Consider the following 16,301-nt stretch of genomic DNA (forward strand, 5'->3'; position numbering starts at 1 on the left):
GCTCAAACTGAGCCAATGACTTCCTGTCAAGCCACGCGTCTCCAGAAGGGCCGACGTAGTCAGAGTCTGGAGGTCAACAGCTTTGAAGCAACACATTTCACCTGCTTCCAACTCCCACACACTCACATGCAGCTGTTACACAGGGACCTTGTGTTTCTTTGCCATGCAGTTATCTTTTTCCACATGTTCATTGTAAAATATAAGAATATTTTCTGTTGACAAGGTTGACATTCACATATTTGTTCCAAGTTTTTGTGACTTTTGCGCTCAATGACGAATGTAGTTGTGGATTTTAAAAGAATAGTTTATGTTGCGGAAAGTTAGATAAGCCTGACACCACGATAATGTCTGAACTGAAGCTAGAGGGGGTTTAGCCTAGCTTAAAGTAGCTGGAACGAAGGGGAATACACTTAGCTGCACAAAAACAGAAAAAAACAGTTTTGTTGTGTATCAAGAAGTAGTACAGCATGTTTCCACCTTAAACCACAAACATGCTGGTAGGGAGATATTTGGTCTGGACATAGCCGGGCTAGCTATTAACCCCCGGTTCCAGTCTTTGCTAAGCTAGGTTAACTGCTAACGTGCAGCCTCACGGAGCCGCTAGCACGAGTCTTTGTGAAGGCTCAGTTGAAACAGGTTTGAAACTCAGCGTGGTGAGTTAGTACACGGGCAGGGGAAATGTGAGAATAGGAACTGGCTAACATTGTGACACGTGTGTTTCGTCAGCCAGTTTGTCCCCATAAAACACGGAACCCTTTAAATTGTGAAATATATCCCACACTCACAATGTGATTATGATGCAGTTGCTTTAACATTCTCTCTGGGCATCAAGTATCTCCAGTACAGACACAAAATGAACACACACAGGCACTGAGCGCACACCTCTGACTGGTGTGTATTAATGAGCAGTATGACACTGCCAGTAGGGCAGCAGAGAAGAGCCTTACATAACCCCACCACCACCAACCCACAGGAGGGACACAGTGTTCCTCATCCTTCTCGGCACTGACTGTCAGTCTGAAAAAAAACCTTCCCCTTTTGTTTTTTTAAAATGAAATCTGTATGGGCACATTTGTGCTCCCAAGGCAAACCGCAAGAGAAGGACACGAAAGCAGAAGTCTTTGTGGCATGATGCCTTTGTGGTCCCTGGTTGTTGCTTCTTTGACATAAAGGGCAGCTTGCTAAATAACAATGTCACGGAAGTGAATTTCTCAAGCCTGCGCAACAACGGTTTAAAGGTTCCCAAAATAGAGTTGACAGGATGCTGCTTTGAAGTACAGGTAAATGTGTGTGTGTGTGTGTTTATCTGATCTATTCCTGGATGCCCTCAATTATTCCCACAATCACATGCTTGTATACGCACGCAGACAAACGAGGAAAGAATTCCTGACATCAATCTACGTCATCGCCGTGCGATTTGGAGGCTCGATCGTCTCCGACTTGTGACGAACTCTTAGAAGTCTTTGGAGATCGGGAAGTTGTCCAATTTCCATTGAAATCGAGTGCCATGCATTCCTTTTCCAAAGGGGGAATATGTAAAGACTGTATTCGTCAATTGGATCGCAAATACACTGCAAGAGCAATCAAATAAAAATGTTTTTCTGACAGCAATATATCAACTTTCAAATCTGTCGTTGATAAACAGGTCATCTGCGATCATGCAACAGGAAGAGTGGCCCACGAGAATCAAACCCCCGTACCCCCTCCCTGACGCGTTCGTGCCTTGTTCTTCAGAGAGAGGCCGAACTGGAAATAATCTTGTGATACTGAACTTTAAACAGTATGTACCCTGTGGACTCGATGCACCCTACATTGGAGCAGCATGTGTGGTATGCGCTGTAGATTAGGGTCTTATAGCTGCTCCTTTAGCAACCCTGAGCTCCACTGGGCCTCCCTCCCTGCCAGCTTGCGGCCGTGCTGTGCTGCGGCTCTTGAGGGGATTGAGAGTCGCTGGCCCCATTATTTCTCCCTGAATCAGCCAAAGGAGGGTTTTCAGCCGGGACTCACTGAACTTCACCGCACAGCAGCAGCAGGGCGGAGCTGTGACCCACTTACAGTAGCTGACTCTCCACAGAAAAGAGAGCACACAGCGCTGGTGAGCCCACATGAAAACATAACATACTGACATATATTTTTTTGAAACACCGCACTCTGTATTCACGCTGTATTGAAGAAGACTTGAAACTAGACCAAACCGCACTCTCTTTAACCTCCTTCTCCTGGAGCAACAACAGCACTCTAAGTTACATGGAGGTCAACAGGTCAATCAGCCCTCATGCATTCTCTCTGGTCCTTTTTGGCTTTTATCAGCCATCACTTCCGCATGCTTGCCTAGACCAGAAAGCTGCCTCAAGGCAAGGCAAACAATCTGGACGCTTGGCTTCGTATCTGAAGACTGGGGCGTTTTTCATTTTGATCTGTATTTTGTGGATTCTCGCTGCAATACCAGGGAAAGATTCCGGGTCGAGATGTCTGCTTGAGAGCCTCACGGGCCACTATTGTCTTGAGCTTGTCTCTGCTCAGTTTGACTCAAGCCAAGGTGGTTTAAATTTGTAAATGTAATGATCAATGAGGCTTGAGTAGCATTATCTGGTACTCATGTTTCAACTTAGAATACTCAAAATCTTTTTCATTGTCTCTTAGGATTCTTAACTATATAATAAGTGAAAAGGTTTCAATGAAGGTTTGACGGATATATGTTCTGCCTGTGAGGTGGCCTGTACATGCACGTGACTGTGTGTGTGTGTGTGTCAATGGAAAGTCTCGGCAGCTCTGAATCTCTTGGTCCGTGGCATTCAGACTCCACGTATTTGGACAGCATGCGGAGCCCATGTCCCGCCCACTGCTCACAAACACTCCTGCTGCTGTTTACCACGCCGGCAGTGGAGTGGAAGACTCCAGCCTGCCCGGTCCACATGCCGCCTTATCAGCCAACACTCTCTCGCGGCTCGTCAACATGTTTTGCGACGGAAACACTCTGAGGAGAACGCTGCCTTGAACAAAGCCAAGCATGAGTCGACTCCTATTTGCTCCCCGGTGAGCTGGTATGATAGCTAGTGGGCTGAGAGCAGCCAGCATTATATGTCAGTTTTTCTCATTTTGGAGTCAGCTTGAACAGAGTTTTTCTCCCATGCTCCCATGCTTCCGTATATAGCAAAACATGACCCGTACCCGAACACGTCACACTGGAAACCCTTTTCACTCTTGAATTTTAGTTTCTCGTCTCATTAGTTGAATTAAACCTCTGAGCAGAGCCACAACAAGAAGGAAGAAGGAAGTTAGAAACTAAGGAAGTGATAAAATAGGTCTAGGAGGCGAAAAGCTACAGCATGGCTACACCGATGTAGCTAAGCTAGGCTAAAATGCTAACTTGCAATTTATTGATGAAGAGATCAGTCAAATGGTTGTATTTCCTTAATGGCACGTACAATGCATGGTTCTATTTTTGAATGGAATAGCTTTTACGGGAACTCAAACTAGCACTGGACTTGGAGCGGGGGGGTAACCGCTAAACTAGCTCTGTCCAAAGTTCCTTCCAACATAACCACAACTTATTTCCCCCCTACAAATTAAATAAACAAGATATAATGTGCTCATTGTGCTCAATGTAAATTATTAACTTAAGACAGAGCCCAGCTAGCTGTTTCCCCCTGCTTCCAGTCTTTATGCTAAGCTAAGCTAACCACCCCATGGCTCTAGTCTAGATTGATATTTAAAATACATATATGAGAACCAAAGATTGGCTGTTAAAGTGTCATGTAATTATTTCTAGTTTATTATGATTTAATTAAAATATCATATTTTAGACTTCAAGATGAAACAATAGACCCGTCGCTAAGTCTCTGCTGAATATGTTTGACTTCCCGCATGTATCCTTCCAATGCACATTGTGGACCCTTCTGTCCCCACATCAGTGTCAACATATCAGTTCATGATATTCAGCTCATTTCAAAACAAGTCTATGATCTATTCTTTGTATTTTTGTATGTCAGTGTTTGAGGCGATCCTCTGGTTGAAGCACGCCGGCCTATATGAGTCACTGCAGGCCTCAGGCTGAACATGTGAACACACATTGGGCTCGCAGACAGTGGAATGCTTGTGAATACACCTTCATACTGCGTCTTGAGTTTGCACAACCTTTAAATGTCGTGTTAAAACAACCATATATTTCGCTAAAGCCATATTGCTAGCATGACAGAATACATTCATCACGATGTTTACGTTCCCTATTGTGCAAATAAAAACAAATGCACTGCAGGAGTGAACCACTGTTTTGTTTTGTTTGCCATGTGTGTGTTGTGTAGTAAACAAGCTACATATGAATTTCGTATTCTGCATCCCTGTGTTGCATAATAACAACAAATGATCCTTGAATCCTAGAATGCCAAATGGCTCGAGGACCATTTGTGTTCATGGCATTTAATCCACCATTAATCATGACTCCTTGCTTTGTTTCTTGTCATCATACAAATCTCTTGGAAAAGCTGCATAAAAATGCGAAAACACCATACACACACACACACACACACACGCACACTGTTTGCCCTCTGATCCACATGCATCACTGGAAAACATTGGCCTTCTGCACGACATCCGAGTTTTAAGCACGGCATTCTCAGCCGCGATCAAAAGATTAGGAGTTATGGTGACTTTGATGCACAAATACAGTCATGCGCATGAAGCCTGTCAGCTTATCCATGTTTCCATCTCTGTGTGTGTGTGTGTGACATTTCACTGCATGAGAGCAAACAACATGAAACACACAGCTGTAATGAGCCTTTTCTCAAATAATGACTAAAGACGCTATGTGCTATGTGATCACAGTTTTGTTCTCTGTATTTTGGGGTAATTTCCCATCGTGGGCGTGTGAGGTTCTTACTCCTCATGCACTGCAGTGTTCAGGTGTGAGGTAATTCGTGCCACCTGTGTTCAGAATTAAACACCCTTAAGATGCTCGAGTAATCTGGAGGGAGCTTGGCCTTCATATACGTTTCTGAACTTAACTGCAGTGTATTTCTTTTCTTTTTCACAGTCAGTGACGTGATGTATTCCTTTCTCTCGTGCATCACATGCTCCAGTTTCCTGCGGCTCTGCGCGGTTGGCAGTGATGTTAACAGGTTCTCCGTAGTGGAGGAGGATGGTGTTTCAGAGCGTAGTCAGTGAGACATGATGCGAATGAGGCATTAGCTTAAGCCTATAATGCGGAGCATGGCAGTTTAACATTGAGGGCGGCCCCTTCACTGCAAAAGCAAAGAAATGAGAGTGCCATTGATTTTCTAGTCAAACTGCAAGAAAGCATTTGTACTTCCCAAAATGTGGGATCTAGTGGTAAGGTTGTAGATTGCAACCAAATGAATACTCCTCCCCTCACTGCTCCCTTTCCAAGTGTGCTGGAGAACTACGGTGGCCTTCAGGTAAAAATGGCACCAATGCGGAAGTGCCAAAAACTGCAGTTCCTCAAATCGCCACTTGAGGCCCATAGACCCCCATGTTAAAATCCCCAACTTTACAGCAGAAATAAACATGTTTACAGCCCGGTATGAAGAGCGGTTTTGCTCGCTACAGCTAATTTCCAAGTGAATAACAACTGTTTATGGGGTGAATATTTATAAAAGTCACCCATTTAAATTAAAATAAGGCTTAAAGTTAGACATAATTAAGGGCGTGGCTGCTTTGCGTGACAGGTGGGTGCAGGGTGTACGCTGTAGAGACATGGGCGGTGCAACATGGTGGACTCCGGGAAGAGGCATAAACGGCTCATTCTAAGCCAATGAAAACACAACGATTCTTAGTTTCAGGTGATTTCTGAGCCACGCAGGATTTAAAGGCAGCTTGAGTTTGTGTGCCCGATGTGGGTCACCGTGGCTCAGAACTGATCCACGGGCGCGTGGCTCCGAAGTCGGTGCCTCGTCGCTTTTCGACCTTAGTCCCGGGGCTTGTTTACCTGCTGAGTGGAATGTGGAGTTATGTAAGGCTTAATCTATCAGAGAGTACGTTCCCACTGTTACCTGGTCACAGGGCAAAACACACACACACGGACGTACACAGTGACTCGACGAACAGCTTCATGATACGGCCTTCCTCGTGTCGCACAGGGTATATCTGAACTGTGCTCAAACAAAAAAACACAACCCTGTGTACACACCGCCTCAACACACACACACACACACGAGTCTTAAGGTCGCACACCGCGTCTGAGCGCCGTGTGTCCTGACGCGTGGACTTTTATGACCAATAACTGGGCTTCTGCGGTCGCACAGCACACATCGGGCACACAAACTCAGCTTACGTATGCTGAACACATACACCCACACACACACACACACACACACACAAACACCTCAGGCGTTGTTCACCAGTCTGAATGTGTTAATGGAAATGTCCCCTCATGTTTGCTGAAAACACACCCCTGACGCGTTTCCGTGATAGGTTTTTGTGTTGTTGACGCAGGTTTCCATTCGTGGAACTCATCCCAATTCGAATTACGGGCCGCTGGGAAACACCCCGCAACGGGACCTCGTTTTTTTTCCACACAAACATATCGGTGTATTGGAAGTGTGATGGAAACACGTACACAATCGGGATTAAGCACAATAAAGGACCCATTAGGACAGATCCATTATGGTAAACCCCTTTGATTAACGGAGAGCGGCAGCACGCAAAGATGCTGTGCCCCCCCCCCCCAAAAAAAACTGAGCACCAAATCCAGCCCTGTGCAAGAGTGAAGCCAAGAACAAAGATCCGAACACCTCATCGGGCGTCCAACAAACGCAACAAACACGAGATTGTCGTAGTGTTAATGGCAAGTGTGCTGTAAACAGAGCGTGACCTTTCATTTGGTGTAGCGCCTCTTGCTTACGCAACTAAAACTAGACATGCCTGCATGAGCAGAAGTTCTCTTTTTTCCAACAAAACATGGACTTGATACTTGTTTTTGTTCCACTGAGGAGCAAGACAGAGGTGTGATGAGGTGAACAGGGTTTCAGACGGATAATGAGCAATCTGCTTTCTGATACAGAAAAGTAGATTGGAAAGTAGTACCGTTAATTCAGTGTCACTTAAAAGCAGCTTAATGTATGCTGTATGGGTCGGTGAAGGCCGTAATCAGATGCTGATGGAAAAACATGTTTCTACTCATACTTGCTCATTGGATTATGGCGAGAGAGTGCCAAGTGTCCCAGATTGGCAAAGAAAACAAAAGCATGACAACAACACACAGAGAGACAAACAACACGAGAGGTAGAGCGTCCGTGATTGATTCATGGTCCCTGTAGGCAGGTGAAACAAATCAATCCCACCCTGTCGCATTCTTTCTAATGGCCAGCAGGGGGCGACTCCTCCGGTTGCAAAAATAAGTCCGATTGTAAAGAAGTCCATGAGAAAATGACTCTACTTCTCACCTGATGTATCACCTCAGGAAACATTGTCAACATTCACACAGCAGAATGTGTCAACCACAGAATGAGTGCTAACAGTATTTAAGATCAAACTTCACGGTTTACTGTCTTGGCACCATTCCCCCGGTCCGAATCAAAGTTTGAACCCCCGTCTCCAACAAGATGTCCCACTCCCTCAGAACATTGCCGTGTCATTCATGTTGAATGTTACGCAATGAGTTGTTTTTGAGCGGTATCTTGGAGCACAAAGTTGCATAAGACGCATCAGAGGGTGCTGCCTGGTTGTGTCCTCCGCGGCGGCGCGCTTGGATTTCTGAAGGGACTCGTCTCGTTGGCTGGAGTTATCGCTCAGGAAGCTCTTATCAGTCGTCGGGTTCAAGGCTTTAGTTTAGCGGATAGCAACTACAGTCACAGTGCTCAAAAACACACTGTGATCCACAATATGACCCTCATGACAGAGAAGCCTGAAAAGGAATTATGTTCTTTTTTAATAAAGATGATATATGTGGCTACACCTGTAATCCATACGGTTAAAATTGCTGATTAATTGTCCTTAAAACCTAGAGATACAGGGAAATATCCTAAATAATTGAAGGTGTTTATTTCAATTCTTCAATACTCATTACATCTTCCATGAGTCAGTATACCGGTAGTAGACAGGTGAGTCTGATACATGACAATGAGTTGACTCAACTAACAATGGCTCATTCAACTTCTAACAGAGTGGTGAATAGATACATAGATAATAGACTGTGAATAAAATACAAAGTGTTTCAATTTACCCAGGCGTAGTGATGTTGAATGGACGTAATAAAATACGTTTTCTGGACTCACAATTTCTATGTTGCATTGAAACAACAACACTTAACAGCAACCTCATTGTGTTAATTAGATGCCCACAATCTAACCCTTCTTTGTTACTCCATCTGCTTCGCTTTACTGCTGCGAGGGCTTTTATCTCCCGCTTTAACCCAAAACCGAGGCCCAATCCAGGTCACCGAAAGGCTGAAAGGCCCCCCCCCCCCCCCCTTCTGCTCTTGTGCCAAATGATGTAACCGAGCAGAGGGTCGGCCGGCTGAGCGGGGAGACGCGGGCAGACGGATTAAACAGGTATAAGGATCACAGTGTGGAATGGCAGCGATGTGTGAAGCTGATCCAGTCAGTTCAGAGCGGGGAAGGTCACTGGGTGCAGTCTGCCTCGCCCTGCCAGCCGGGCCAAGAAAAAAAAAGAAAGACGCCCAGCACGGTATTTTGTGTTCCGCAGCTGACATTTGCATGAGATTTTGTGGCAAAGAGTTCGATCGCGCCTCGAGGCGCCGGCGCATCAGAAGTGGCTTTGGCAAGTGTGAGGAGGTGTATTTTTTACTCCCTCTGTATATACAACAGCTGCTGGGAACACACATTAGTCCCCGTACGGGAAATGCTGTTCTCTCATACGTGGCCTGTATTTGTGATTGTTGCTAATGTGTGTCAGCTTTAGCCTCCGGGCCCCCATCTGCAGCTGGTATTCTATACTTACTGATACCGAATGTACATGCCATACCTCGTTTTTGCTGTGTTCTACACTGAATTCAGTAGAGATAACAGAATTGATCCCGGGAGGGGGAATTCAGTTGAAGTAAGTCATGAATAATTAAGAAGTAGAGTAGGATTATAAGAATAAAAAGCAAATAGAGGGAAAAATAACGACCTTTACTGAATCACGAGCAAAGTGAGCAAAGTAAAGTACATGACACGTGTTCAAAACGGCCCCCTTCAAAGCTAACCTGACCCGCCAGATGTTTTGTCACACAGAACCATCGGAGAGGCCATCATTGGAAACTGTTCGGAAAAGGGCGGGCACTTTATAAAAAATACTTGGGAGTCGATTGGGCGAACCATCTGCCAATCAAACTCTCGCCGAAGCCAGTCGGGGAGAAGAGCGAAAATATTATTTGCGAAAAAGTTGCGAATAACGCTTCTCTGTGTCGTGTCACACACACCTAAGCCACGCCCCTAGCTGCCAGGAGCTCCTCACGGGCCGCCGATTGGTCCGGTCGCAAAGGCATTTCGCGTGACCCCTGTGACCTTTTGAGAATCCATCAAACACATCAAACAGCTGTTTGTCAACTGATCTTCGAAAGTCCTTCTCGTCTCATCCGTTTCTACCCGTTTCCATCTCTCGTATTGGGATTCACCGCGTCCTTTCATGAAAAACGTCTCACAAACCACGCTTGAGTAATAATCAACGGGAAGGCTTTTGGTGAACATCATCCCCCCAATCTGTCAGTGAGCAACAGGGGACAGGAAGTGTTTATGGTGGCAACACATCACCAACAAGTCCCTCTGAATGAGGAGGCTGACGCACCGCTTAATCATCGAGCCAATTCTCTCTCTGTCCCTCTGTGCCTCCCTGCCAAAATCTCACTACAAACACCCCCTCCTCTTCCTCCTGCTCGTACTCAGTCCCAGCACGAGCTGATGCATGCCACGGAAGCAGTGACGTCAGTTGTTTACTGTCTTGTGGGTCGCTGCTAGTTGCAGTGCAGCAGCACATCCAGCAGGGCTTATGTAACCTCGCTGCCCGCTGCACGACAGGAGGGTTACTGCAGTGTGTGTGTCTGTGTGCGTGCGTGTGTGTGTGTGTGTGTGTGTGTGGGGGGGGGGGGGGGGGGGGGTCTTCATGGTGCAGCCTGCACGGGATCACACAGTCTCAGACAGGTGCATGCACGTGCTGCACTAACACAGCAGTAAGCCCCCCATACTGGCCAGCTTTCCTCTCCGCTGCATTGTGTGTGTGTGTGTGTGTGTGCTGTGAAAACACAGCGGGTTCACTGCTGGAGCACATAGTAGCTCCAAACGGACCCCCTGCCTTCCCCACAGACGCACGCACATATCCCAGGATCCTCCACTGCAGCAGCAGCGGACAGGTAAACAACCCCTGGCTCTGGCATGTGACTCCGGCATCAGCGCACGCGCTGCTCGCTCCGCCACAGGCGCGGGTCGCCCCCTGTCGGCAGCAGGAAGCAATGAGCAAGACCAAATTTGGGTTGCTGTCAGAAGTGAGGAGTCTCACTTTGTTTTTCAGATCAACATGAAGCAGGTTTTATAGTCTCACGAGGGCATCGCTGTGGCAGAACGATCGTATATGTATGTTTCAATTCGAAAAAAAACAATATTCAATCTGCCATTTTCCAATGCCTCAAAATAACCACATAAAAGTGTGTTATAAACCTTTTATCACGTGTTTATATGCTGCTTCTCAATGCTAAATAGGACATCTTAAAGGGACAGTTCACCCCCCCAAAATCAATATAGGTTGTGTTGGTGTGAGTTGCGAAAGGGAACACCTTCTTGCGGTCAACAAGTGCGCATTCCTGTCTTTTACTACCAGCTTACTGGCTCAAGACCAGATCCATTATGGTAAACAACCCTCCCTCACTGCAGCATCTCGGTGTCGCCCTCTGCTGGCGAAAGGGAGGAGCAACAATGTTGCGCTCTGCAGGGCATTCGCACGATAAAGGTTCCGCTTTTGTTTCCGGGGGAAGGTATTCCTTGTTGGTCCCTGCTTTGAGTACGAGGAAGTAGTCCAACATGTAGCTCGCGGGGAGAAGCCTGCCATTCGCTACCTCTTCTTTGGAGGATAAGAAAGCAAGAAAGGTAACGTTAAAATAAACATGTCTTTATTCGTCAGCGCGTATCGTCACTGTTTCTAAATGAAGCTGGAGAACAACAGCTCCCGCTTCAACGGTCTGTTTCCTGTTTGTTTAAAGAGCTCTTGTTTGGAGACATGTCCAACTCCGAACCTGTTGAAGTTTGATCTCTGTGGACCAATAATCTGCAACTAAGCAGTGAGTGGAATAACAAGAATCATAATGTATGTGGAAAAAATTCAATGTTTATCTGATTACATTATACTAGGTTTGTCATAGCCTGTATTCATAATCATAAGGATGTTTTATTGTTGCTATAAAATCAAGCCTGATTGTGAGGGCAAAGATCACAAACATAACAATGATATCCTCACATTGAAGAGTGATATTCAAATCTTTCCATTCAAATTTTTTCATAAAAAAAATTAAAGAATAATCTATTGTCAAAATAGCTGCTGATGATTTTTCATTTATGATATTTCATTTGTTGGATTTTTCATCTGGCTGATTTTAATTTATTTCAGATTTCACCATGGAGGGAACTTCCAGCAGCGATGCTGCAGGTCAGCCCTTTGTTGCTGCTCAGGTCCCTTTCCTTCACCTTTGTAACACTTTAGAGAAAATCCAGAAGTCTAAACTCCGCCCAGAGAAATCCAAGGTCCTTGGGGATTTCGTTGAGTCATGGAGGAAGTTTCACTCTGCCCTCCACAAAGACAACCCAGATACAATCGACTCTTTCTACTCGGCCATGCGCCTCATAGTCCCCTCCGTCGAACGAGAGCGAATGGCGTACGGCATAAAAGAGAGCATGTTGGCTAAACTCTACATCGACGTGCTGGGCCTCCCAAAGAATGGCCCCGAAGCCAATAAACTGTTGAACTACCGCGCTCCGACTACATCCCAAGGAGAGGCCGGAGACTTTGCCGGCATGGCGTACTTTGTGCTGAAGAAACGGTGCAGCCAAGGAACCCTCAGCATCAAAGAAGTCAATGACTTTCTGGACTCGGTGGCCATCAACAACGCGGGCAAGCAGAAGGATCTCGTGAAAAAGAGCCTGCTGCACCTCATCACCCGGAGCTCGGCCCTCGAGCAAAAGTGGCTCATCAGGATGATCCTGAAGGACATGAAGCTCGGGATCAGCAAAGAAACCGTCCTCGGGGTCTTCCACCCGGATGCGACCGAGCTCTACAACGTCAACACGGACTTGAACAAGGTGTGCCGGCAGCTCCACAGCCCCTCCGTGTCCTTAAGCGAAGTCTCCATCGGGCTCTTCTCCGCTTTCAAGCCGATGCTGGCGGGCGTGGCGGACATCCGCAACGTGGAGAAACAGATGGGAAACGCCCCTTTTTACATTCAGACCAAGCTGGATGGGGAGCGCATACAACTGCACAAAGACGGCGACGTGTACAAGTACTTCAGCAGAAATGCTTTTGAGTACACCCAGCAGTTCGGAGGGTCCCCGCTGCAGGGCTCCCTGACGCCTTACATCCACAACGTTTTCAAAGGCCACGTCGTGAACTGCATCCTCGACGGCGAGATGATGGCGTACAACCCCACCACGGACTCCTTCATGCAGAAAGGGAGCAAGTTCGACATCAAGAAGCTCATGGACGACTCCGAGCTGCAGACGTGCTTCTGCGTGTTCGACGTGTTGCTGGTCAATGACCAGAAGCTCGGCAGGGAACCCCTGAAGAAGCGCTACGAGACCCTTCAGACGGTTTTCACGCCAGTCAAGGGACGGCTGCACCTGGTGCCAAAGGCCGACGCCAGGACCGTGCAGGAGGTGGTGAACGCCCTGAATGACGCCATTGACGGCAGAGAGGAGGGGATCATGGTGAAGGATCCCATGTCCATCTACAAACCTGACAAGCGGGGGGAGGGATGGCTGAAAATAAAGCCAGAGTATGTGGACGGCTTGATGGATGAGCTTGACCTGCTGATTGTCGGTGGCTACTGGGGGAAAGGGAGACGGGGCGGTATGATGTCCCATTTCTTATGCGCCGTAGCCGAGGCTCCAAAGCCCGGAGAGAAACCCTCAGTTTTCCACACTGTCTGCCGCATCGGCTCCGGCTACACCATGAAGGAGTTGTACGACCTCGGTCTAAAGCTGGCAAAGCACTGGAACGTCTATCGGAAGAATGACCCGCCAGCATCCATCCTGTGTGGAACGGAGAAACCAGAGGTCTACATCGAGCCCTGCGACTCGGTCATCCTCCAGGTCCGGGCGGCCGAAATAGTCGGCAGCGACATGTATAAAACCAACTGCACCCTGCGCTTCCCCAGGATCGAGAAGATCCGCGACGACAAGGAGTGGCACCAGTGCATGACCCTGGCAGAGCTGGATCAGTTCCGCAGCAAGGCGTCCGGGAAGCTCGCCTCGCGGCACCTCCGCATCGACGGCGACGAGCCGCAAAAGAAGAAGCGCAAGCTGCCGGCCAAACCCAAGAAGGTGGTCGGGATCATCGGCCACTTCAAGCCCCAGGACCTCTCCGGGGTCACCAAGGAGACGGATATGTTCGAGGACGTGGAGTTCTGTATCCTGAATGGCACAGAGGCTCGCCCCAAGGCGGAGCTGGAGAAGGACGTGGCCAGGTAAAGTGAAAAAAGCCTTTTGTGTCAAAATCAAACAATAGTGTGAATCCTAAATAATGCAATGATTACTGGTGTCTTTGTCTCATTAGGTGTGGAGGGATCGTGGTTCAAAACCCGGGTCGGGACACCTACTGCGTGATTGCCGGCGCGGAGAACATTCGCGTGAAGAACCTGGTCTCGTCCGACCAGCACGACGTGGTGTGGGCCTCCTGGCTGCTGGACTGCCTGGCCCGGAAGGAAGTGGTCCCGTGGCAGCCGCGCCACATGATCCACATGTCGCCCTCCACCCGGGAGCACTTCGCCAAGGAGTACGACGGCTACGGCGACAGCTACTTTGCGGACACGGACGAGCAGCAGCTGAGGGAGGTGTTCGGGCGGATGAGCGGTGCGGACGCGGCGGTGAACGCCGGCCAGGTGGAGCAGCGGTACGGATGGGAGGACCTTCCCACCAGCATGTTCAGACCCTTCCAGGTTTACATGGGCAGCTGCGCCGACATAGGAGACCCTGAAACCGCCATAGCTGCCACCTGTTTGGACATCAGGGCTCTGGAGTTTCGCTACCATGGAGGTACGGTGATGCAGAGGTTAGAGGAAGGAGTCTCTCATGTCATCATCTCAGAGGAGACCAGACTTCTGGGTTTAAGGACTCTGAGACGCTGCTTTAGGGAGAAATTTAAGATTGTAAGGGACTCGTGGGTGACTGATTCAATCAAAGCAGGGCACCTGATGAATGACACGGACTACTTGCTTTGAAGAGTCTTCTGGTGACACACAGAGGGTTTAAGGAGAGAAGTCCTTGTGTAGCTCGCGTTTTAATTCATTTACTTTAAGCAGGTCGAAAAATAAATAATCACTGTTTTAAAACGACACTGTACCGTACAGGGATGCTACTTCTCAGGGGGTTCATGCAAACTTTATCAGTTTTAATTTTAGTCTTCTTAATGAGTGATTAAGGCGGCTTGTTTAGTTTTAAATGAACGACACTGTAAAAGTCAGAAGGCAATGATTGGTTTTTCAAATTTTTAAAGTTGGAATTGTGACTTTTATAAATACGGAAGCTAATTCATCTTTTTTTCAGAAACTTTTAGCCGAGCAGTTATTAACACATTTTATGGAACGAGGTTTTTCACAATCGAGGTTTGGGTTTCATTTACTGTTTACAGATATGAAGCTGCTTTCGTCCTCACTGATCTGCCTTTTAGATATGAAATCATGAAACACAATAATCCACAATGGACTGATGTCAATTCACCGACAGTCTGTAATAATCCTATCTTTCTACGAGGAACCGCGTGTGTAGAATTGTTGGAGGCAAAAGAAAAGCGGGGATTATTGTGGCGCGTCTTGAACATGTCTGTCTTTTTGTCGTCTGTGTCTTTTTTGCTTTTATTTTTTCACATGTGAAGCAGAACTCTAATAAATACCTTTACTCTTTAAAACACGACTTCTGTGTAAAGCCTTTGCCTCGACTCAGCCGGCCGAGAGAGAAAACCGGTTCCGCTCAAGGCCCTCCGACGAAGATGTGGCCGTGTTTTTCGCCGCTTCCAAAATGTCACCGATACGCCTTGGGACTCATTGATATGTTCTAACCTTCATTACCACGGCCTCTAGGGTGCAAGGTAGCTGCGTGTGGTGTCGTGGGCATTGTTGTGCTTAAATGCCGCATGAATACATTTTCAAAGGCAAAGCGATGAGGTACCTGTTCTCAATCGCCTACACCGGAGAACGTCTCTTCTTGGCACGTCGCGGCGCTCCCTGCAGGGTTCGTTATTCTGTTCAACAAATTAATTAGAAGTCCACCTCTGAGACAGTCTTGGCTTCAGCAACACAAAAGCATAAAACAGTTGAGAGCTTATGTTTCAAGATGAAGGCATTGTGCCTCGGTCGGCCCTCTTATAACCCGTCGCCCACTCTGGACTATTTCCAGGTGCTGCAGGCGTGAGCGTTGGACTGACAGGCCTCAATTAGAGGAACTCAACCAGCGCTCGTACCAGCGTGGCCTCGTGTGCACGCGTTGGTCCGTTGGTCTTGAAAAGTCTTTGCTTGCTTTGGTCCTCGTCAGGAGCAGATTGGCAGCCGGCTGAAAGCTAGCGTGGCAGAAACACCGTGCCCTGATTGGGATGCTTTTTTGGAGAGATGGTTTCCGGCAAGCACGCTCGGACACGATGGGGAGCAAATGGTTTTGAAAACCATTTTAGTCATTTGCTTCAAGTTGTGACTGTGGAGGGGAGGAGCCACTTGAGAACTGACTGGACGAGCCTTTAGCTCATGCTAAGCTAACCTAAGTGTCTGGCTTCATATCGACCATCATCTGGAGGAAAGTCTGAATAAATAACCAGGATTTTGTGTCGTTTCGTCTGGTCTATCTCCCCTCAGGTTTATCTTGTGGCCCCTTGTTTGGGGGCCCCGACCCCCAGGTTTTGGATCCAAGCTAAAAAAAATAGTTCCTCCGTGAAAACAATTGCTCTGCCTTCCCTGTAAAGCAGCTGATAAACACCAGATTATTCATATTTGTATGAGAAAAGCTTTCACAGATCGATGCGCTGATCACTGATCTCTAAAACACAAAGGCAGCCTGAATTATATAATTATGAATTATAAAGTACACTTGAATTTTAAGCGAGATAAAACAAGCTAAATGCATCGGTATTGTCCTTTTAAGGAGAAAACAGGCTCCTTT

At 47.3% G+C, this 16,301-nt stretch overlaps 1 protein-coding gene across 3 annotated transcripts; it reads left to right on the forward strand.

Moving 5' to 3' along the window:
- Positions 1–10,940: 10,940 nt before the first annotated feature.
- Positions 10,941–15,037, forward strand: lig4 (ligase IV, DNA, ATP-dependent). Of its 3 annotated transcripts, XM_079296185.1 has the most exons (4): positions 10,942–11,036; positions 11,150–11,227; positions 11,554–13,621; positions 13,711–15,037. In XM_079296185.1, exons 3-4 carry the CDS (start codon positions 11,562–11,564, stop codon positions 14,372–14,374), a joined length of 2,724 nt encoding a protein of 907 aa, XP_079152311.1. In that variant the 5' UTR covers positions 10,942–11,036; positions 11,150–11,227; positions 11,554–11,561; the 3' UTR covers positions 14,375–15,037. The 3 variants fall into 3 exon arrangements, with proteins under 3 accessions (XP_079152313.1, XP_079152311.1, XP_079152312.1); XM_079296187.1 differs by lacking the exon at positions 11,150–11,227 and having other exon boundaries at positions 10,941–11,036; XM_079296186.1 differs by having other exon boundaries at positions 11,003–11,227.
- Positions 15,038–16,301: the final 1,264 nt, after the last annotated feature.

The sequence above is a fragment of the Melanostigma gelatinosum genome (assembly GCF_949748355.1).
Source record: "Melanostigma gelatinosum genome assembly, chromosome: 24".
Lineage (NCBI taxonomy): Eukaryota > Metazoa > Chordata > Actinopteri > Perciformes > Zoarcidae > Melanostigma > Melanostigma gelatinosum.